This window comes from Pristis pectinata, chromosome 6 (assembly GCF_009764475.1).
Source record: "Pristis pectinata isolate sPriPec2 chromosome 6, sPriPec2.1.pri, whole genome shotgun sequence".
Classification (NCBI taxonomy): Eukaryota; Metazoa; Chordata; class Chondrichthyes; order Rhinopristiformes; family Pristidae; genus Pristis; species Pristis pectinata.
This window is the reverse complement of record NC_067410.1, coordinates 74,979,001-75,003,561: the sequence shown is the minus strand read 5'-3', so window position 1 is coordinate 75,003,561 and position 24,561 is coordinate 74,979,001. Positions and strand designations below refer to the sequence as shown.

The window sequence follows — 24,561 nt, the reverse complement described above, 5'->3', positions numbered from 1 at the left end:
TCCTTTTATATTCTAGTCCTCTTGAAAGGAATGCTAACATTGCATTTGCCTTCCTTACCATTGACTTAACCTGCGAGTTAACCTTGAGGGAATTCTGCACTAGGACTCCCAAGTCCCTTTGCACCTCGAATTTCTGAATTCTCTCCCCATTTAGAAAATAGTCTACACTTTTATTCCTTCTATTTTTGTGTCTTCCAAATTACTCCCAGAAACTCCTGCCGTTGCTGCTCTACCGTCATCCCTGCTAGGGTCCCCTTCTAATCAACTTTGGCCAGCTCCTCTCTCATGCCTCGGTAGTTACCTTTTTCAACTGCAATACCGATACATCTGATTTTAGCTTCTCCCTCTCAAACTGCAGGGTGAATTCTATCATATTATGATCACTGCCTCCTAAGGGTTCCTTTACCTTCAGCTCCCTAATCAAATCTGGTTCATTGCACAACACAATTCTAGAATTGCCTTTTCCCTAGTGGGCTTGACCACAAGCTGCTCTAAAAAGCCACCTCGTAGGCATTCTCCAAATTCCTTCTCTTGGAATCCAGTACCAACCTGATTTTCCCAGTTTACCTGCATATTGAAGTCCTCCATGACCACCATAACATTGCCTTTCTTGCATGCCTTTTCTATCTCTTGTTGTAATTTGTACCCCCCTCCTGGCTACCATTCGGAGACCCGTACACAACTCCCATCAGGGTATTTTCACCCTTGCAGTTTCTTAACTCTACCCATAAGGATTCTACATCTTTTGATCCTCTGTCACTTGCTAAGGATTTGATTTCATTTTTTTACCGACAGAGCCACCCCCTGCCCATCTGCCTGTCTTTTCGATAGGATGTTTAGGTCTCAGTTGTGTTCTTCTTTCAGCCACGACTCTGATGCCCACAATGTCATACTTGCCAATTTCTAACTGTGTTTATAAGCTCATATACCTTGTTTCATATACTGTGTGCATTCACATATAACACCTTCATTTCTGTGTTCACCATCCCTCTTTTCAAATGACTCCTGCTTCCACCCCTCTCTCTAACAGTGCATTTCAGGTATTCATCACTCTCTGGGTGAGAAAGGTCCCCCTCAAATTCCCTCTAAATTTCTTGCATTTTGCCCTAAATCTATATCTAGTTTTATTCACCTTTTAATATGGGGAAAAGATTCCTGCACTCTAACCTATCCGTACCCCTCATAATTTTATATACCTCAATCATGTCCCTTCTTTACCACCTCCACTCCAGGGAGAAAACATCTAGTCTCTCCTCATAACTAAAATGCTCCATCCCAGCCAACATTTTGTTGAATCTCCACTACAACTTCTCCACTGCTATCATATTCTTCCTATACCTTGGTGACTAGATCTGAATGCAGTGCTCCAGCTGACGTATGACCAATGTTTTATAATGTTGGAGCATAACCTTCCTAGTCTTGTATTCAATGCCCAAGAAATGAAGGCCAGTATCCCATATGCCTTCTTAACCATGTTAGCTACCTGTGCTGACACCTTCAAGGATCTTTAAACTTGCACACCAAGGCACCTCTGTTCTTCAATACTCCCTGGGACGTTTCTGCATATAATTGTAGTTTGATTCTTACTGAGGAGTTCTGAATGGAAACTTCCCAACTTCTGACCTTATGAAGGAACAAAAGTCACTGATGAAGCAACTGCCTTGAGGATCTCTTGGCATGATGTCATGGGGCTGGAATGGATGAACTCCACCAACATCAGTCTTTCTTTGAGTGAGATATGACTCCATTGACTTTTGTTTCCAAGATTACTAAATGACATACTTGGTCAAATGCCATCTCGATATCAAGGTCAGTCACTCTTCTCCCATCTCTGGATCTCTTCGGCCTATGTGATATCTGGAATTGAGTAGTCCTGGCAAAACCCTGTGGGCCTCAGTAGCAGATTTTGGTAAATGAGTCACTGACGCCCTCCTCCTGGGTTTCAACATTGAACTTTGCAGTACCATGAGCAATTCAACAAAAGGATTTCAAGATCATTATTTTTCTTGTTTTGTGATGTAAAAGCTTTATGTAAAAGTATTTTCTGTGGTGGTGTTCCCTAGTCCAAATGTGTTCCTTCTGCTTCAGACATTTAAAGCTTCACCCTCTTGGAGTGTATCTGAATCAAGCGGCAATGATGTAGGGTGGATTATGTCGGTCATATTTTACTGGCAATCATCAGTGGTTTCTTGGAAAACTGCTGGCATCCTGGCAATGCTTAATTGTGCTTTCCTTAGTGAGAGACTCCAAATTCAGCAGTGGTGCTGATTATGCTGGAGTTCCCCAAGATTACACTGAGGGATTGTCTCTCAGATATTGTGCCAGTCACTTGCATGTGGTGCAAGGTCTAAGACCCCATTCATTTAAATAGGGATACTAGGTTAGGATTAGGAGGAAAAACATAATTTTTGTAATTATTTTTTTCTGATGTTATTTCTAAGTCCATTTGTATTTACAATTTGTTTTTAATTTTTCGAATAATTTTTGTTTTGATCATTTAAATGTTAATAACTTTTATCCCTTGGGTCAGAGACATAGGAAAATTGTTACAATGCATGATAAGTTTTGTCAGAACCATAGCTCTAACCCCAGGATTGGCTTTTGTCAAAGACTAGACCTCACTCCAACCCTGGAAGTCCAATGAGATCAATTCTCTTTATCGGACTAGGGGAAGTGCAGGGACTATGGACAGTGGGCCAGGTTCACCAAGATCCAGCCTTAGCTGCAGGCAGAATTTACATGACAGATCATTTTGGTGGGGGCGGGGGGGGAGGAATGTGTTTGATCACTAGTTTGAAGTAATTAGTATAGGATTCAGTTCCATTGACTTTAATAATTCTGAATTTTAGGATTGGGAATTTTTGCATGGTAGCTGATATAGTGCTAGTTTTGTGCTGGTGAAAAGACAAATTTCTGTCTGTTAGTCTTTGACTTTGATATGCACCTGAAATTATGCAAAAGGTAACATTTATTGTTTTACTGGATTAATGATGGTAATACTGAAGTGTATTGCAATAATACAAAAAGGGTTTGTTTTGGGAACAACCTGTGTCAGAGAGTTGATTTAATTAATTTGTGGTGAAGATGATGGATTGGCATACAGTTCACCTTTAATTCAGTTATGAGTTAAAAGAAAAATCTTACTGGGTTTTAACTTTCCTGAAAACCTTACTGATTTTGCTCACAACCTTGAAATCAAAGACACACACACACACTCCTGTTTATCTTAAATCACACATGGACGTGCATATTGTATGTGCATGTGGTCAGAAGACTATTTTTCTGGTTTTGGATAGTTGCCAAAAAACTTGATTGCTGAGAGCTTATTCTCTCTTATGAGACCTCAAGATAGAGGTATTGATAGGTGGAAAATCACCTTGAGTATATTTCACTACAATGTACCTGCTACAAATTTCATTTCTTCACACAGTTTGATTTTTGAAACTCATTTGGTTGATAAAACCTTTTTAGTTTTGTTATATTAACTAATTCATATGGACTAGATGGAAAACTAAACTTGACACCTGAAAATACCACTTCATGGGTATTGATCCTCAAAGATTCTTGATTGGAATGTGGACTTGCTTTCAATTTGGCTCTCTAAACACTCAGTTTTATTTGACAATAGGCAATTGGTTTTTGCTGGTTTTGTTCTGGGGGACTAATTGCCTTTGTTATGACCTTTTGAAGAGGCCAAGTCATCAACCAACATCCATTTATGCCCCACAGAAGTTTTGGATAGCAAATGGGAAATACTGGACATCTTCTAATCCCAGTGGGTTTCTGTCCTTCTGAGGTGTAGTATGTACATGTAGTGCTATATTCCTCCAATGTTCCAATTCTTTCTCAGTTATTCTGATTTGTTTTTCTCTGAACCAAAGTGAATAATCTTGTTCAACATGATGAAGTACTCTATGGTTTTGCTCGCTCACTTGTTTTGTTTTTGTTTTGTATTTTTATGCTTCTGCCTGCATTTCTTGCTTACTTGATATACAACCGTACTTATTGTGAAAAGCTGAGCACCAATCACAGTAAAACTCCAGTAATCCGTTGTCTTTTTTTTTCAGAAATCCCGATAGTTCAGCATTTGGCTTACCTGGTTTTGTTTTCTATGTTCCCTTTAAACACACTGGGGCCCCACGTACAGCACTCCCTTTTAAATTCACCTTGGAGTCTTATTTTCTGTGCTCCCTTTCAATTCACCCTGGGCCCCTAGCCGCCATGCTCATTATAAATTTGCCTGGTTCACTGGAAAGTTTATCATGCTACTGTGTAACATATTAACAAAACTGAATTAAAATGCATTGGTGTATTAACAGGAGTATTATTCCAATAGTTTAGAAAATCTGCTAGCCTAGCACCACCAAATTCGTGAGGGTGCCAGATTATTGGAGTTTTACTGCAAGGCTTTCAAAGCATCAAGATTGAATACAGTCCTCTCAGTAAGGGACTAAATTGTTTATTTGCTGTCTGTCTCTGACTGAGTGAATAGTCTCTGACTACAACACAAGCCACATGGTCTGCTCTCAATTTACTAATAATCTTTTGTGCAGAACCTTTATTTAAAAGCCTTCTGGAAACACGTAGACAAAATCCATTGATGATGTTGGCATTTTCTCAATCCTTGTACCCTTCCCATTCCATTGTGAAACTGTAAGTTCTTATCTAACATTTTCTACTTCATTAACAAGGCTAGTGAAACTCATTCCCCTTTATAAGTCTTTCTGAATGTATTTACAAAGGTATTTTCCCTGTACTATTTATACTGTTTGCAGGGTTTTTTTTTGCCCACGTTTTCTTTATCATTTGCCAGTTTTTTTTTGCTTTTCATAAATTTAATCTGTTGGATTTTCACTCTCCTTGCATTTGTCCGATCCTTATTGGTTCTTCATTTGTTAATAGGATATAGATGATACTGATAAGATGAACACTTAGTGTCCATCTCTAATTTACCCAGAACTGAGTGGTGTGTTAATCCATTTCAAAGACCATTTAAGAGTCAGCCACATTGGTGGGATGCAGTCGCTGAAGGTCTGTCTGTGTAAGAATGGCATATTTCCTTCCTGAAGGGTGTAAATGAAGCTGATTAATATTAACAACAGTCTGTTGTTTCATGATCATAATTAATACTCGGCTCTTAATTCCAGGTTTAATTACTTGAATATAAATTCCCCAGCTGCCATGGTGGGATTAAAAATTGTCTCTGTGCCGGTTGTCCAAGTTCTGGATACTAGTCCTGTAATTTCACCACTGTTCTACCATGCACATTCAACGTGGACAAATGTCCAGGCAGAAGTAACTATGTATGAATGTTGTCCCTTGTGCACATCATTCATTGATAGTTTCTTTGGGAATATTTGCCAATATACGATTTGTACTCACCAAATGTGGAAGTTTAAATCTATTTTAATTAATTGACATCTTAAAAATCAACAAATCATTCAAAAATGAACATTTTTAAAAGTAAATGTGATTAACCAAAAACATGAGTGCAAATAAAATTAACATTGTTATTTTGCTTCAGTTTTATGTACCTTCCTTCTTGCTCCTAATCCATACATCTACAATCTCTGTTGAAGTCAATGGGGTTTGGCATTCTGGGGTCTGAATTGGCACAGGATCTGAGTCGTGATTTCTCTAGGACAGTGCGTTGTGTGCACTGATGGTAGCAAATATTAGGTTGAGCCCTTGGAATCTGTCAGTAGGTTCTAGGCATCCATGTTCACAGTGTATGCACTGAATTACATTTAAATGGCTGACTTGGCACAGTTCAGCCCACAAATTGTAATTGGCATCAAAACTGCTTGCTTTGTTTGAATTAGATTCTGCAAACTCAGTTTCCTATTAAAATTAAGGTGATTGACATGCTTCAGATCTCATTATCTTGACAATAGGTATGATTTAGTTAATTTACATGTGACATTATCCACCTCTACCTGGTCCTCGTGCATTCTCCCATCATCCCTTAATTCCATTAAAGGTATCATTTGGCTACTATAGTGTTGATGGTGTAAATTGAGATGCTGGCATTTGGATCACTTCAAGTTTAGGAAAAGTGGAACGAGGGAGTAAATTAGGAATCTGTTAGAATTAAACCTAGAAATAACAAGACATGGATAAGGGTTTTATTAATGAGTTGAGATAAGGGTTGGGAGAATTTGAAATGTGGTAACAGGCAATCTTCAGGGTGTAGATATGTGGTTTTAAGATCCTGTATGAGGTTGTCTTGCATTATTCAACACTGGCAAATGTCCATGCAGTAGTAGCTATGTATGAATGTTGTCCCTCGTGCACATCATTCATTGGCAGTTCCTCTGGGGAATATTTGCTAATGCGTGTATGAAGGTAATGTTGTAGTCTTACTCCATTTTGACTGATACCAGAGGGATGGAATCATGAGGTAACAGTTTGTTAAGAGAACTGAGGACAGTAGTTTATTCTGTCTTGCCAATATTTAGTTGAAGAAATTTTTGGCTTGTTCAATTTGGAGCATTGGACAAATAGCTTGAGCCACTGTATGTTAAAATATAGGCATTGTGTAGGTAGGAAGTGGCTCAGAAATTGGGGGGGGGGGGGGGGGGGGGGGGGTGGAGAACATAAATAATTCCTAGGCAGACACAAGATAGAATGGTATGAGAGTGAGGAGAGAAGTCCTTGTAAGTTTAAATTCCTGAAATTCTTGATTTCTTTATCATTTTCCCTTTGAACCCTTCTTGAAGACTTAATTGCTTGATATGTCGTTCATTTCCACAGTTTCTCGTCAGTGAAATGTTTTACAAAGTTGAAGACGTTTTTAATTGCTGGATATTTTCTGCATTTAAAACATCCTATTAAAAATTGAAGCTAAGGATAATCAAGTTATACTTGAACATCATGCTTTAGCTTGCTAATTGGCATTTTAATCAGCTGCATTGTTCATTGCATATTTCTGCAGAATTGAACAGTTATCCATTGTTCAGTGCAAAGGATGTATTGCTAGTGAATGAGCCATTTTTACTTTGGAGGGCTATCGGTATCAAGCATTCTCTGACCAAATGGAATCCTCTACCCTATCAATATGTGGGATTCTTCCTTTACTGTTTCACAGAACTAAGCTCATCTATTGAACTTTGGTGCCATTCATATTTTGTTGAAGCAAGCCATTTCATCAGAATACAATATTTTTGATTCACCAATGGATTTTCTTTAGTCATATGTCTTAGAAATGTAGGATTCTGTTTAGTTATGTGGAAGTCTAAATGCTGCCCAGTTAAATGTTAGCTGCTTTGATTAAGCTGTTTCATTCTCTGCCCCTTGGATTAAATTCTTCTGATTTGTACCTAATCCAATAGTTTTTCTTTCCTCCATAGTCTTAGTACAGTACTGAGAAAAGGAAAATGTTTTTTTTTGTTCTTGAGCTATAATATTGCAAGTATGTTGGCTGATCATGCAGTGATTCATGAATTAATGATTCTATTCTAACAATAACAACTAACCTTAAATATTGCATGTGAAAATGGAGAGGTGGATGATGTTTTGAATAATAGCAGTTGTAGAATTCCATCAATTAGTATATGATATCCTTTTATCAGTAGACTGCTTATTGCTAAAGTTATTTATTCATTTGTTCAGGGGATATGGACGTGGCTGGCAATGTCAGCATTTATTATCCACGTCTAATTGTTAATTCCTGAACCAAAGAGGCAGTGAAAGCTTGATCACATTGGTGATTTTGTAGTTCTATATGGGCTGGACCAAGTAAGGATGACAGGCTTCCTTCTCTGAAGGGCATTAGTGAAATGAGTTTTTATGAACAATCCCATAGTTTTGGAGAGAACTATCATGGACTAGCTTTTATTTTAAAATTCCAGAACTTATTTAATAATGCAAATTATTTTGAACTTGTCTGGATCAAAAGTCCAGCGCTCTGACTGCTTAGTTGTGTAACTTGTGTGTGCAGTATACCATTCTGTAAATTTTCATAAAATACATATCCTCACTGATTTGTGAATTCAGCCTTTGGAATAAAATAAACTAACATTTGAAAATTGAAAAACAGGTGAAAGTGCTTCAAAGACAATTGGTTGCAGTTTTGGGATTGCACTATACATCCTTGCTGATGTCTCATATGCAAAAGGCAGGCACTGGGTTTTGTCTTTTTTTCCCACATTCTGTAGAAGAATTTTTATTAGTTTGGTTATGGCTGAGTGTACCTCTTCTGCAAGGGTACATATTAGTCATACACGTAATCTGGTTTGTTTCTGGGAACAGAATTTGTTGAAAGGTTAGTAAGGTGATAGTGAGACCCTACAAGGCTTTGGACACCCATCTGCAGTCAAAAGAGCATGCCAGAAGAATTCATTGCCAATGAATTGGCCAAAGATCTGTGAGAAGTGGCAAAATCATTCCGTTGTCTGTAAAATCTGTCAAAACTATACTTCTAGAGAAAAATAAATCACTTCAAAGCTCCTGTACAAAGTCATTACAACAAACTTTTTTTTAAATACCTTTGTTCTTCACAGACATAAAATTTCCATTTGGATGAATGTTTGGTGATCCTTGTGAAACATCCGTATGCAGATTCCTTGTGTGAATACTGATGAATTCCAGCAGGTCCGTGCCACACTACTGGACTCGTTCAAAAATGATTGGTGGAGCATAGTGATAAATTTGCTGGCAAAAATCAATCATGTTTGAGATTTTGGTGTACAAATACATGTGCATAAGTCTCAAACTTGAATCTTCTGTCAGCTGCCTTAAAGAAAACAAGTGTGGCTTATGCAATCTTTGGCTTGACATAGCTACAATTTTCCAGTCCCCTTAGCATCCTTGTAAAATATGTAATCACACATTTCCTGTAATGGTGTTGATGCCACACCTGCTCTTTTGTCTCCTGCTTCGCCATCTTCTAATGTCCCCAAAACACCTTCGTGAACAGTAGTTTAGGTGCACTATTACCATTATTAATATACTGCATTACAACCGGTAATGTCATCTCCTGTACATGAGGGAAACCAAATGTAGATCATCTCTGTTCTGGCAGCAAGGATAACCCAGAGCTTCCAGTTTCCTGTCATTTTAATCCTCATCCCACAAACACTCCAACCTCCGTTTTTGGCCTCAATCTATTCTGATGGAATTCAATGAAAGCTCAGAACAACACCCTATCTTCTGTCTTTGTACAAATTAGGCTTTGGAGTTTATAATTGAATTCAACAGTTTCAGATACTCAGCCATTCTAACTTTTTACTTTGCATTTCGTGCATGTTTTCTCCTGGAATTTCAGATTTCATTCCTCTTCTTTACATAGACTTCTTCCACATCCCATTACCATCCTTTTTCAGACAGTGGCATTGCCTTAAACTTGTTTTATCACTGATTTTGTTTTTCCCAATTCTGATGAAATGTTATTAACTTGAAACATGAAATGTTTTTTCTCTCTCTGCAACCAGAGCTGTTTAGTGTTTCCTAAACATTTTATTTCTGATTTCTAGTATTTGCAGCATTTTACTTTTGGCAAAACTGCTATAATTTGTTTTCAACGTTAGGGTGGTATAAGGCAAACTCAGTCTTTTATCTTGCAGTTCCTTTGTAAGAAGTTGCACTGTTTCTCATGATCTTGGAAAATGCTGTTGGTTCTGTACTTCAAGAATATTAGTACATTTTACAAGTCCATCCTGCCATTTACTTGTCATTTCTCAAGAAATATTACAACAGTTTCCAAATACAAATAGTAAGTCCTCTCATCTGATTTTTATTCACTCTCATTCCATCCCTATTTTTGTAACATTATGTAATGCAAAAATGATAATTTAATACAAATTATTACATTAATCCGACATATACAAGCCAATGTTTGAATTCAAATCCACTGTTATGAAATAGGGTTTGATAAGTCATATAATTGTCATTTGAAACATATGAAAGAGAAAACTTCTTTCTTTTTTCCAATCTTTTTATTAATTTTCAAATTAATAAACATAACAGTAGTAATTATACACATGATACAGAGAGATCGGGATTACAATAACAGTTAACGTATACAGACACAGAGTAAAATGTGTAATCTGAACCTCCCAATCTTTTGATAATTGAGCATGAAAAAGATTTTAAAAGAAATTTGATTATATGAAATAAAAACCCAAACCAAAAAAAAATATCAATGCAAATAGTAATAATAAACAAAAACTAAAACTGTTGTATTTCATCGGTTAAAAGCATTATTATGTCATTAACTCCGCTCCTCAATATTCGAATAGAAAGTTATTGAAAAGGATTTGGGAAAGGTCAGCTTGCATCAAATGAAAATGCTGAATAAATGGGCTCCAAGTTTCTTCAAATTTAACCGAAGGCTCAGTAGTACCACTCCTAATTTTTTCTAAGTTTAAACATGTTTTAGTTTGGGAAAATCATTGGAATGTAGTAGGGGGTTTAGGATCTTTCCATTTAAATAGAATGGATCTCCTGGCTATTAATGTAACAAATGCAATGATACGACAAGCTGAGGCAGAGAAAGAGAAAACTTCTGGAGTGCCATGAAAACATATTTGATTTGTTTGTATTCTTTGGAACTGGATCTTACCTCTTAACTGGTTTGGCATATTATACTTTGAGTGAACAATGGGCGAGGATGTTGTTTTAATTGCTGTTCAGACTAAAGATCAGAAATTTGTTTGTTCAGAATCATTGAGGAGATGAATTAAGGAGCTAATTCCTGATGCTTGCCTTTTGCTATTTGCTCTTCTTGGAGAATTTCCATGAATGATAAACAGTCTTTGTTTTTATGTTAAGTACGATGCTAGAAGTATGAAGGAAAAATATAGCAAATATGCATTAGATGCACAATTGTTCACAGTTTCAGAGTCTGAAACAGAAAGCCACTAAAAATACAATTTTGAGCCCTTTGTGTTGTAATTTCTCAGTTTTCAATTGCATCCTAATGTACTGGCTAAGTATGAAACCAGTTTGAAATGGACCATTATAAATTACGCATATATGAATAAGAAATGAGAGAAAATATCATGTATCATTGCACTGAGTGTAAGGATCATTACTTAAACGTGGACCCTGTCCCAAGTTTCCACTGGAACTATTATTTTGAATTATTGGTTTGATTTTACTTAGATGTTCATCTACTTGGGAGGTGAAAGAAGAAAGTGAAATTTTGCAGTGGGAGGTAGCTAGGAGTATTAATTCTGCAAGATAGTAAAATGTAGGTTAGAAAAGCTTTGCACGTGAATATTTCAGGAATGTGTGACAATGCTACTTATATGCAAAGAGATGGAAATAATGGTTTGTCTTGTATGCATATCATGACAAACACATTGTAGAATGTGACTTTAAGTCGCAGCTTTTGCTTAAAAATTCAATATGTGGATCAATGATAGTCAGAAGAGGTAAAACTTAGAACATTGGAGCAGTAGTTTCATCATTTTCCCATTTAAACAAAGCCTGGAAATTTGACTTAGTAAAGATAGAAAGCAACATATTATTTCAGTGTCCTATGGCACAGGAGGGAGCCATTTGACCAATCTTCAAAGTTCTATGCTAGAGCAATTCAGAACTGCTCTCACTGTACTACCTTGCATCTTCCACTTCTTCAGTTGGATGTCTGGATCTTAAAAAAAAATTGAGGGATTTGGGGAGATTGCAAGAAAGTGGAGCTGAGTTGAAGATCTACCCGAAACCTGATACACGTTGACTGTCAATCCATTACTTTTCTGACATGCACTTTCCTCTCTGCTCCCTCTTATCTTGTTGGGTCTCGTTGTCTCTTGAACTCGTCTCCTTTCAGCCTTTTTGCTTCTTTGCTGCATCCTTGTTGCTAATATCTGCTGCTTGCTTATCTACCAATAGCTGGTCCACTGCAACCTCACTGGTCTGCTCATCTGGTTTCCAATAATTCTTTCCAACTTGCCAAAGAACTCAATCTCCTATCCTTTTTTTAAAAAAAAGCATTAGAGATTCTTTGCTTCATGAGGAGTGGGGGTGTATTAATTGAACATCATTAGAAAAGTTGTAATTTTCTCTATACCAAGCACTACTTATGACAAACTGTCTTGTATGCTGGAAGTTTTCAAGTCATGCAGATGAAATCTTTGGTTCAGTGCTGAGTTTATCTTTTCATTTAGAATGGATGTGAAAATATTTGTTCTCTTTGTCTTAAAGGATATCCTTGCTATAAAAGGAATACAGCAAGGATTCTTCTCTTTCTGTCAGCTTTGTCTAGGTTTTCCCCTCCCATTTCAGCATTTTGATAGCACTGTTCCATTTGTGACTCTGTGGTCTGTCCTCCAGCCACTCCCTTCTTACGGCATTTCCCCACGTAGGAGATGCCAATGCTACTGTTTCTACCTTTTGTCCTCTGCATATCCAGGGACCCAAACAATCCTTCCAAGCAAAGCAATGATTCACTTTCATAGCTTTCAATCTCATGTACTGCATTTAGTGCTCACAATATGGTCTCTTTTGCATTGGATTACCATTTTGCGAGCACCGGCATTTAGTCCACAATGATGACTTGGTTTCCTGTTTCTGCTACACATTAATTATCCATCCTTTTCCCATTCTGACCTATCTGTGGCTTCCTGCATAAACTTAAGGAACTGCATCTCATCTTTTGTTTGAGCAAGTTGCAGCCTTCTGGGCTCAATATTCAAATTTGCAAAGTAAGGAAACTCGCTTTCTCTGTCTGAATCAGAACTAGCCACTTCGACTGTAAATCATCTATCTGTGATATTGTCTCGGTTTGTCTCTCCCCATCATACAGACTGATCTGCTGGGTGTTTCCTGGACTGTACTACTTTCTTTTGTTTATATTCTCACTCTCTAACTGCCCTCAGCTTTTGTTCGTTTTTATTCTCTCTGACTGCCCTGTTTATCCCAATGACTGGATGACCTTAACACCTTATTTCCCCCATACCAATCCTGGCCATGCCCTGCAAGAGAGATTATCTTGAGAAACAAAGGACTGCAGATGCTGGAAGGGTCCTGACTTGAAACGTTGACTGCCTGCTTTTCTCCGTGGATGCTGCCTGGACTGCTGAGTTCTTTCAGCATCATCGTGTTTTTCATCAGAGAGATTACCTTCCCTCCCCCACCTACTCTGCAACATGAAACTAACTTGCTATCTGTCTTTCCAAGTTCTCTCAAAGGATTTTCAATATGTTACCACGCTGTAAATTAAAAAAATGATTAATTGTTTCTCTTTCTATGGATGCTGCCTGACTGGTTGAGTATTTCTAGCACATTCTATTTTTCAGATTTCTAATATCAGCTTTTTCATTTTCCTTTTAATATTAATTTTGGGCAAGTTGCTGAGATTTGCTATCAAGGCAAACTGACAACACTTGGATAGATAACAAATGGTAGATTAGCATGAATTTTTAAAGGGTAGAACATTTCTGATTGATCTAATTACATTTTATAGAAATCAATAACATGGCCATGTCTAACCAATCTTGTAGAGTTTTTCGAGGAGGTTACCAAGAAGGTCAATGAGGGGAAAGGCGGTGGACGTTGTCTCCATGAACTTTAGCAAGGCCTTTGACAAAGTCCCACATGGGAGACTGGTCCAGAAGGTTAAGTCGCTTGGCATTCAGGATGAAGTAGCCAATTGGATTCAACATTGGCTTAGCAGGAGAAGCCAGAGAGTGGTAATGGATGATTGTCTCTGACTGGAGGTCTGTGAGTAATAGGGATTGGTGCTGGGTCCATTGTTGGTTATATTAATAATGATAATGTAGTAAACTGGATCAGCAAATTTGCAGATGACATCAAGATTGGGGGTGTAGTGGACAGCAAGGAAGGCTATCTAAGCTTGCAGCGTGATCTTGACCAGCTAGGAAAATGGGTTGAAAAATGGCTAATGGAATTTAATGTAGACAAGTGTGGGGTGCTCCTCTTTGGGAGGGCAAACCAGCAAGAGATTAAGCTTCAGATCCCATCTGGGTTATCTCTTTGTTCATCAGACACTATCGGAGTATGCATATAATTTGTGGGAGAATGTAAAAGGTACATAAGAATAATTGATAATTTAATCCTTGAAGTATTTTGCAACTTGATGGCAAAAGCTAGACTCAATGAGGAGAGATTTCATTAAGCTATTGAAAATGATGAAAGATTTGATGTGTTCAATATAGATTTTCTGTCATGAATTCAGAATGAGAGGGCATAAGCGTGCTATTAGAGCCACTTAAGAGTGAAATCAAAATTTTCTTTTTCTGTGCATAGTGTGGCAAAAGTGGAACTCTTTTTCTCCATGTGCACAAAAGCATGTTCAACTAAAATATTCAAGAACTGTGTTGGTAATTTCTTTTGATTGTCCAAAGTGTCTAAAGCAAGTAATTATTGAGATACTATCACCTATGATCCTGTTAAGAGTCTTGCTACTATTCATCTATTCCTGTTCCAATGTTCTTCTAAGTTGTTTGAATAGTATTGTGAGAGATCTATATATCAGAATGAGGTTTATTATCACTGATTTGTATGTGGTGAAATTTGTTGTTTTGCAGCAACAATACAGTGCAAGGACATAACATTACTATAAATTACAAAATATAGTGCAAAAACAAAGGAATAATGAGGTAGTGTTCATGGACTGTTCAGAAACCTGATGGCATTGGGGAAGAAGCTGTTCCTAAATTGCTGAGTGTGGGTTTTCAGGCTCCTGTACCACCTCTTGGGTGGTAGTAATGAGAAGAGGCAGCGTCCTTAGTGATGGATGCCGCCTTCTTGAGGCACTGCCTCTTGAAGATGTCCTCGATGGTGGGGAGAGTTGTGCCCATAATGGAGCTGGCTACATCTACAACCCTCTGCAGCCTCTTGTTGCATCACAGCCTGGTATGGAGGCTCCAATGCACAGGATCACAAGTCAGAATGCTCTCCACCATACGTCTATAGATATCTGTAAGTTTTTGGTGACATAGCAAATTTCTTCAAACTCCTAATGACGTAGAGTCACTGGTGTGCCGCCTTCGTGATGCCATCAATGTGTTTGGCCCAAGATAGATCCTCCAAGACGTCGTTGCCCAGGAACTTGAAGCTGCTCACCATTTCCACTGCTGATCTCTCAATGAGGACTGATTCCCCTTCAATTCTTTGGTCTTGCTGATGTTGAGTGTGAGGTGGTTGTTGCAATACCACTCAACCATCTGATCTGTCTCACTCCTATACACCACCTGAGATGCTACCAACAACAGTAGTGTCATCAGCAAATGTATAGATGGTGTTTGAGCTATGCTTAGCCACACAGTAATGAGTGTAGGGAGAGTAGAGCAGTGGGCTAAGCATGTATCCTTGAGGTGCGGCTGTGCTGATTGTCAGCAAGGAGGAGATGTTATCGATCTGCATTGACTGTGGTCTCCTGATAAAAAAAAGTCGAGGATCCAGTTTCAGAGGGAGGTACAGAGGCCCAGGTTTTGAAGCTTGTTGATTAGTACTGGGGGGATGACAGTGTTGAATGCTGAGATGAAAGCGATAGTCGGCAGCCTGACATGTGTCTTGCAGTTGTCTAGTGCTCCAAAGCAAGTACTTGTATTTTTATGATTTTTTTTTCAGCCACTCTTGTGAAGTGATACTTAATTACACTGCTATATTATGATGCTTCATACTGTTGATAAACTTGACAGTCTTTGCCTAAACATTTGTGCCCCCTGTACTTCATCTTTCAAGATGTGCCTTCAAGTTTACCACTGACTAAACCTTTGATCATCAATCACAATGGTTAAAAGGCATTTGGGCAGGTACATGGATAGGAAAAGTTTAGAGGGATATGGGCCAAACACAGAAACTGGCTTGGGTAGGCAATTTGGACAGCATGGATGAGTTGGGCCGAAGGGCATGTTTCCGTGCTGTATAACTCTATACCTCTAATCCAGGTATGTGTCTTTGACTCTCTATCAGATATTGTTTACCTAACATTTCTGTGAAGCCCCTTTGGATGCTTTGTTACATTAGTGGCAATATAAGTTGCAAGATTTTTGATGTTTAATGTATTACTGTAACAAATTTCATGTATTGTACTATAATCATGGCATGTTGAAATAGATGCTGTTTGCACGTGATCCTGTGATTTTTTTTTGTTCACCTATCATTCTTGGTTGAATTTTAGACCCTTTGCACAGACTACTAATAATATATCAGATTTTAATGTGTCGTCCTCGAGGTGAATTGCTTTTACTTAATATGAGAAATTCTCTTAGTGATGCGTTGTAAATCTCCAAGGAAGCTACCAAAAGATGCCAGTAAACTGCCATTCTCCCCTTTGCTGCTGCTGCCACCACCACTTTAATAATGGTGAAAAGTCCTTAAAATAAGTCACTTTACCTTTTCAGTTTTGTTCTATATTTGGAAATGAGCAACCATCTGACTGGACTTAGAATACACAAAGTTATTAATTTCAATCTTACAGATGACTATGGATGAAAAGTATGTAAATAGTATCTGGGATCTATTGAAGAATGCCATCCAAGAGATTCAGCGCAAAAATAATAGTGGGCTCAGCTTTGAAGAACTCTACAGAAATGCCTATACAATGGTATTGCATAAACATGGTGAGAAATTATATACTGGACTGAGAGAAGTTGTAACTGAACATCTGATCAATAAGGTACGTGTGACAAATATTTTGAAGGGAAAAGCATGTAATTTTGGTAAACAAATGTATGGGTATTGTTTAAGGGTTGGGTTCACTTTAGATAAATTATTAAATGCTACTGTCCATAAATTAAGAACAATATTACAATGCACATTATGCCTGTGGTATATATTGTGTACATCATTAACACATTTTCATCTCAAGGAATATCTCGAGTGTGATCTCGCCCTGTTGTTGCTCTCCATTTAATAGTGAACATGAGATAAGCAAAGCAAGGCATGTTTTTGTCCAATGGGGAGGAAAGTTAATCCATGTTCATATACTCTGAGCATGCAATTTATTTGTGTGCGGCAATGTATTCCTTCCAAGGTTCCTTTTTTTTGAGCTTCTATGTCATTGAAATCAATGAAAATTAATTTTGGAAGCTGTGTACAAGTTTTATACATTGCATTTGGTAACATGATGCTCCTGGGAATCATTGGTCTTCACCACTCAAAATGGAGAAGGTACATCCAGGAAATACTGAATATCTTATCTCTCTGACGCGAGCATGTGGAGTCCATGCGCAAAGAAAGGTATGAGTGCACAACATCCCAAACAACTCTTCCACCTGCCCTGTAAGTACAGTCTTCCCCACCAGTGATAGAATTTGCAGATCCTGCATAGGACTTTTCAGCCTCCACAAAACTGAAGTGAAAATAAGGCATCCTCAACTAAAGGAATTAAAAATATGGCCCGGCATCCCGACCACATGATGTCTGTCTGGACTTGCTGCCCCTGACCCTCTATAAATCTGCTTCTGAATAGTCCGGTTGCTTGCAAGGTTTGCTTTTGTTGCACATGCCTGGCTCTCTGTTTGCCCACCTCACCCCCACACTCATCACACTTTCTGCCCCAGCCACCCTATGGGGTTTATTGCTGGTCTGAGATCTGTGAGGTCTGAATGCCCATGGTAATAACCTTCCAACCTTCATTGCACCGTTCAATTTTTAAAAAAAACTAATCTTCAACCAATCCAGTCCTGTGGAATTGTGGTGTATAACACATGGCCTGCTCAGAGGCTCCTCAGGGTTCTAATAATATTCAATTAAAACACCCTCTCTCCTCCTGAAGCGAAAAATCTCTAGTGCTTTTTTAAAAGGATAGGAGATTGAGTTCTTTGGCAAGTTGGAAAGAATTATTGGATACCAGATGAGCAGGCCAGTGAGGTTGCAGTGGACCAGCTATTAACAAGGAAGCAGCAGATATTAGCAACAAAGATGCAGCAAAGAAGCAAAAGGCTGAAAGGAGAAGAATTCAAGAGACAACGAGACCCAACAAGACAAAGGGAGTAAAGAGGAAAGTGTATGTCAGAAAAGAAATGGATTGACAGTCGATGTTTATCAGGTTTAGGGTAGATCTTCAACTCGGCTCCATTTTCTTGCAATCTCCCCAAATCCCTCAATTTTCTTAATATCCAGAAATCTGTCAATCTCACTTTGAATGTACTGGCAACTGAACTGTCACAGCTCTCTGGTGTAGAGAACTTCAAAGATTCACCATTCTCTGAAAGTAGTAGTTTCCCTACAACTCCCTTATTCTGACCAGTTTCTTGTGTGGCACCTTGCCAAAAGCAACCTGAGAATCCAAATGTACTATTTCCACCCAGTCACCCAAGTTCAGTAGATTTGTCAAACATGAGATCCCTTTCATAAATTTACATTGATTCTGCTCAATTCCATTATTCTCAAGTTCTTCCAGCATTTCCCCTACTACAGATACTAGGCTAACAAGTCATGCTCCTGTTTTTTCTCGCTCTCGCTCTCCTTTCTTAAATAGTCAAGTTACATTGGCTGTCCTCCAATCTGCTTACCCTTCCAGAATCTTTAGAATTTTCAAATATTATAAATTTCCATCACCATTTCTTCCAAAATTCTGGAATGTGCATAATCAGGTCATTGGCTGCTTTTGATTTTACCAATTTTTCTAGACTTTTTCTTACTGTGATTCCCTTCAATTCATTTTGGCTACACCCTTGTATCTCTTGTATTTCTGGCAGGTGTTTTGAATTATTTTCTGAGAGGGCAAACAAACTGTTAGTTTTATTTTTCTGTCGTTCCCATATTCTCAATGATGATTCTCCCATTGCTACATTTGCCCTCGCTAGTATTTTCCTTTTTACATACCTATAATAGCTCTAACACTTTGAATTTTATGCTTTTTGCCAGTTTATTCTCAAATTCTAATTTTTTCCTTACTTTATCAACCTCTTGATTCTCCTTTTGCTGAATTCCAAAATGCTCCCAGTGCTCAGGCCTATCCCTTGTGGAGATTTTGTGAAAGACTGCTTGTTAACCCTCTTCTTTGAAATCTATCTTGCTGAAGCTCTGAGTTGTATTTATAAACAATAGCTTAAATGGCATGAGTTTGAAGTTTATGAAGAATTTGCAGGACTGGCATCACACCATAATGATCTGAATGTCTGGCTTCAGGAGAACAAACAATGGGAATGGCCATGATTCTCAATCTCTACAATAAAATTTGAATCTTTAGGTTTGAAATGGAATTTTGACAAATGGAGCACCTTTTTAAATACCTGAACATGAAGTGATCACATATCTTGAACATTATCTAGGCATTCAGTTGGAGCAGCTCATTCAGTATTACTATTATCCATTTGTAGAATGTGCATGGCAAAGATTTTGGTTTTGTGCATGTGAAGAATGTTATTCTTTCCACTCTCAGAATCCTTTCAATTCTACTGCTGTCAATTGCAAATACTTTCAGAAGAAAGTGATGCTAAGTGTGGAGGTATATTTTATCATGATTTCAGGTGGCCCAGTAGAGGTGAAGTTTGGAAAACATTTGTGGTACTGCCTGAGCTGAAATATTTTTGATGGTTTTCAAACAGCCTGTGACCTACTTGGGGATGTCACTTGACATTGATCTTCTTTACTGCTCACCATAATCTAAATGTTTGGCTTCAGGAGAAGAAATGACTTGCAGCTGAACTCACTAAGCAAATCACAACTTTTCATAATAAATTCAAACTCTCCCATGGATGACTACTACGAGTTATTCTCTTGCTTTGTTAGCAACCACATGGTCCTTTCTGAATACAATCATGACTTAGACCCTCCATTCTGAAATCATTACATTTTAATGTTAATTTGAGCAGTTATTCTCAGACTTAATAAATATGTAGTCAAACTGAAGTTGGTTGCTAAGCCAGAAGGAGTGGGATCAAGTATTCATTGTGAAATCGAGTTGCTGTGCTCTGACTCGCTTTGTGACAATTACCAGGAAGAAATCTTGTGTTTCCACAATTGATTTGAATAAATATAGTTTACAAACTATGGCAGTAGGCTGCTAAGCTTGCTTGTCTTTTTGGCAATGTGCTCATTTGCAAGTATGCCTTCTCTTGGGTAGTGAATTCCAAGTGTTCACCACTACAGGGATTTTCATCTCGTCAGTGATAAAGGCAGATTCCTTATTTTGAGACTCTGAACCATGGTTCTAGAACCTCAGACAGGAAAATAGCCATTCCAGATCTATCTCATCAAGCCTTGCAAGAATTTTGAACACAAGACCACCTCTCATTCTTCTGGACTTGAGAGTATAGGGTTGGTCTGCTTAAACTTGTATAACAAATTTCCCAACACAAAAACAATCTGGTGAACTTTCAGTAGGCACCTTTTAATCTCAAATATATCCTTCCTTGGGTTGGAAGAGCACGTGTGTGGACATTATTCCAGATGCTATCACAAACAGAGTTCAATGTAACTGGAGCTCCTGTTGTTCTTAAATCCTCTTGCAATGAATTTGCCTTCATGATTGCTTGTTAAACCCATTTTGAACCCTGAACATTAACTTCGAGTGATTCGTGTACAAGGACATCCAGGTCCCTCTGAACACCAATGCCATTCAGTCTCTTGTTATTTAAAAAAAATTCTGCCTTTCTCCTTTTTCTACCAAAGTGGATGACCTCACACTCTGCCACCTAATTTTGTGCCATCTGGATATATTTCAGCTGATGCCCATATCAGAATTATTGATGTAGATTGTGTACAGCTGAGCCCAGTACGAATCCTGTGCATCTCTGATCCCAACTCCTATGGCCTGTTTATTCCTACTACTCTTTGTCCGTTAGCCAATCTTCACTCCATTGCAGTATATTTTCCCCCCAATATTCTGTGTTCCTTTTTTTTTGTTTCATGATCTCCTTCCTGGCACTTTATCAAGGGCCTTCTAAAAGTATAAATACAACATCTTGGTTAGTTCACTCATATCTATTCTCAAACATACAATGTCAAAAGATTTCCTATAGATTTCTGAAATATAATTTCCCTTTCACACAACAATTTTTACTCTGCTGAATCTTTCCCAGTTGCCTATTCTGTAATAGGATTCCAGCATTTTCCCTACCATTAATAATATATTAATTTATAAAGCTGTAAATACTTGAACTGTTAATAGAACCTTTATCCAGCCATGGTGTTTATGTCTTTAAACATGACTAAGAATAATTTTTTCGGTGTATAACATCAAATTGAAATGTTTCTTCTCAAATGTGACCCTCAAGTGATTTCTGAGATAAATCTGGACTTTCCTGCAAAAGGTTGCAATGCAGATTTATTGTATGCAACTTAAGGTGAATTTTTACCCAGCTGTGTTTTGCAGTATCCAAATATGAATTGATTTTGTTTTAGTTATTTTGCAGTAGTTTTATGAATGGAAGCTTGCACAAAATGCGAGCTGATAAAATCTAAGTGTGTGCTTCTTTAACAGGTACGAGAAGATGTGTTGAACTCATTAAATAACAACTTCCTGCAGACCTTAAATCAAGCATGGAATGACCATCAGACAGCAATGGTGATGATAAGAGACATCCTCATGTACATGGTGGGTAACCTTGCTCATCCTTAATGTATAATTTACAATTTGTAGATTTGGAAATGTTTGCCCTTCAAGTAACTTGACAGTGATTCCTAAAACAAATTGCTTAAGGGAGCTCTAGTCACAATTATTTAACTGCAAAATAAGTAAAATTTGGTATATTAGAAAAATGCATTACTGAACAAGGTGCTTACATTTAGAGTTTGAGCCAGTAATTAACTGTAATGGTGTACTCTGTTTGAATGACCACATTGGCATGGGAGCCTCCTTTTGGCTTTCCTTGTCATTACACATCCGGAACAATTTGTTTGCTTTTATGTACAGGTGACATCTGATCGTTTGCCACTTAAAGAAATTAAAGACATTTTTGAAGTGCAATTCCATTAAAAATTGTCTCCACTATATGGGAATCAAAATAATACATTGGTAATAGGGATATGTACATGTTGAAACTCAACCAAAGATGTTGCTATTTTGCATTCTGCTGGTGAGCATCTTTGCAAATTACCTAATTCAAATTCTTTAAATCTGGTGAGACTAATCTTTATAATTTAGGAATATAAAATGTGAATTGAATAATTTTTCCAAAATACTACAAAAGAAATTTGGGGATTTGTATATGAGGGAGAAAAACACAGGCTTTCAATTGTTGGTAAGTAACATTACTGTTGTGTAAAAGATTGCATTGGATTTTTAATTCTCCACAATAAACAAGAGCTTTTATTTTGATGCAAGTTGGTTGACTCTTGAATAGCTCTTCCCTAATAATTTTCTGCAGTATATGGATTGTGAAATGTTTATCTAGATTATCAACTTTCAACATAACTTCAAAAGCTTAATCTTGTGAATTAAAAGTTCTACCTTTACTTCTATGACCTGTATATTTTATGCTGTGGTTGGCTTGAACTCTTAGAGATTGTATTTTCTTAGTTTGTTACTTCGTGTTTCAAGTCTTTTTCATGGAATCCTTGTAACCAATGATCAGAGGTTTTCATGGAAAATAGAACAGATTACTGATTTGATCCCTAATGTACCAATAAGAATCCTGTGACATGAAAACAATTGTTTTAACCATTCAGCAGAACATGCCCTTTTTGTATTCTGCAAATGTATCCATCTATAAATACTGGTATAAAAAATGTTTGTTTCTGGTTAAAACTTTAGTTAATTTATCACCATAATTCAGTAGCGGTGTTCAAAACGAGGGAAAAATATTCACTTTGGAATATAGATATACCAGCTATGCACTAGGGGAATGTCGCTGATTGTGAATTACTAGTGATGTTTAGATTTATAAGAAACTACATTTTTTAAAAGAAGTAACTTATTGCTATGAGAAATCCTGAGGGTTTCAAAGGTACAATATAAATATTCTTTATTCTTCCTTCCTGAGGTCTCTTGGCTGTTGCTGTACTATTTGTATTCCTCTTCAATGACTATACTTAACCTCACTCTTGCATGTAAAATTAATGTACTAATTCCATTTTTCAAGCTTTTTGAATTTTTCTATTGTGATTGTGCATTTCTTAAAGGTCATTCATGAAAATATTACCCAGCAGTTGTCACCAGTAGGACCAAGTTTATATATTAGTTTGAAGATGAAAATTGGGCATTATATTAATGAGAATGTATAACTCGAATATTGAACTAAAGTAAATAAGCATGATTATGCTTAAGTAATTCCAACAATGAATGAATGAAGAAATTGAAAGAAAAGAAGTAAAGCAAAATGTACAACAGTTACATAAAATGAGGAAAGATATTCCTTTCAGAATGCAAGAATTTGCAGAACCATAGATTATCTTTGCCCTTTTGCACTTTCCACTGAGTTAAACACTACATGGGGCAATAAGAGACTCTTGATTTCTTTCGAACCATTGAAGTTGTGTGTATTACTAAAGATTTGTTTATCATAGCAGTAACGAATGCCATGCAAATTTCTTAACCAGCATCAACTGTCGCATCAGATAAACGTCATCATTCACACGGAACAATCGAAGTGAAAAGCTAAGGGTCTACATTTTAGAAGGTACAGGTACCCCTGCATTACGGCTGTTCCTGTAACAGAAATTCACCCTTATGGAATTCATAAATCACTCTCTCAAAATTTGAGATATGAAATGAAAATTCACTATTACAGAATTTATGTGAGAAGGAATAACTAAATACAAAATGCAAATGAAGCAGAATCAGAATCGGGCTTGTATGTCATGAAATCTGTTTTGTGGCAGCAGTATGGTGCAAAAAAAAAGGAATAATGAAATAGTGTTCATGGACCGTTCAGAAATCTGATGGTGGGGTTGTTCCTAAATCATTGAGTGTGAGTCTTCAGGCTCCTGTACCACCTCCCCAATGGTAGTAACGAGAAAAGGGCATGTCCCGGATAGTAATGGGTCCTTAGTGATGGATGCTGTTGCCTTGAAGATGTCCTCGATGGAAGGGAGGCTTGTGCCTGTGATGGAACTGGCTGAGTCTACAACCCTCTGCAGCCTCTTGTGATCATATGTATTGGAGCCTACGTACCAGACTGTGGTGCAACAAATTTTGTCAACTTTTGCCAGGGGGATGTGTCACGGAAAAGTGCGATACCCATGATTTTCTACGAATGGGTAGACTGTAAATACCAGAACAAGTCTTTTAAAGAAAAACACACTTGGGTATCTAATTTAAGTGCATCAAATACTCTTCATGCATTTTCGAGTCAATTTAGGACAGACAATGAGATGAAGTACTTCAGATCAATTTTTTTTGCGCCAGACAACATTTATCTGCTGCTGGAGAAGAACTTTGCATAGCACTCAATATGGATATAACAAAAAAAATCTTGGGCTACAATGAAGCTCAGAAGGATTGGAAGCAACAAACTTAGCCAAGTTTTTAAAGGGTGACAAATTTCACATACTGACATTTAGCCTAAAGTTGATACTGGAAAAATAGTGGATGCTATTTTAAGGATGATGTTGGGAAACTATTTTCAAATCAATTATTAAACAAGTAGCATAGATTTAGAAGGGAAATAGTCTCTGATACCATCTCAACTTTTTTTTTGAGAAACAAAACATTATAAATAATGGAGCACACAGATGTTTATTTGGATTTTCAGAAAGTTT

General features: G+C 37.4%; 1 protein-coding gene across 2 annotated transcripts in view; it reads left to right on the top strand.

Moving 5' to 3' along the window:
• The window catches only part of cul3b (cullin 3b), a 76,861-nt gene that overhangs the window by 12,823 nt on the left and 39,477 nt on the right, over window positions 1-24,561 (top strand). For both annotated transcript variants that reach the window (XM_052018557.1, XM_052018556.1), the window contains exons 2-3: window positions 16,391-16,588; window positions 21,344-21,457. In XM_052018557.1, coding sequence (XP_051874517.1) covers window positions 16,391-16,588; window positions 21,344-21,457 — 312 coding nt within the window. The remainder of the gene's footprint in view (window positions 1-16,390; window positions 16,589-21,343; window positions 21,458-24,561) is intronic.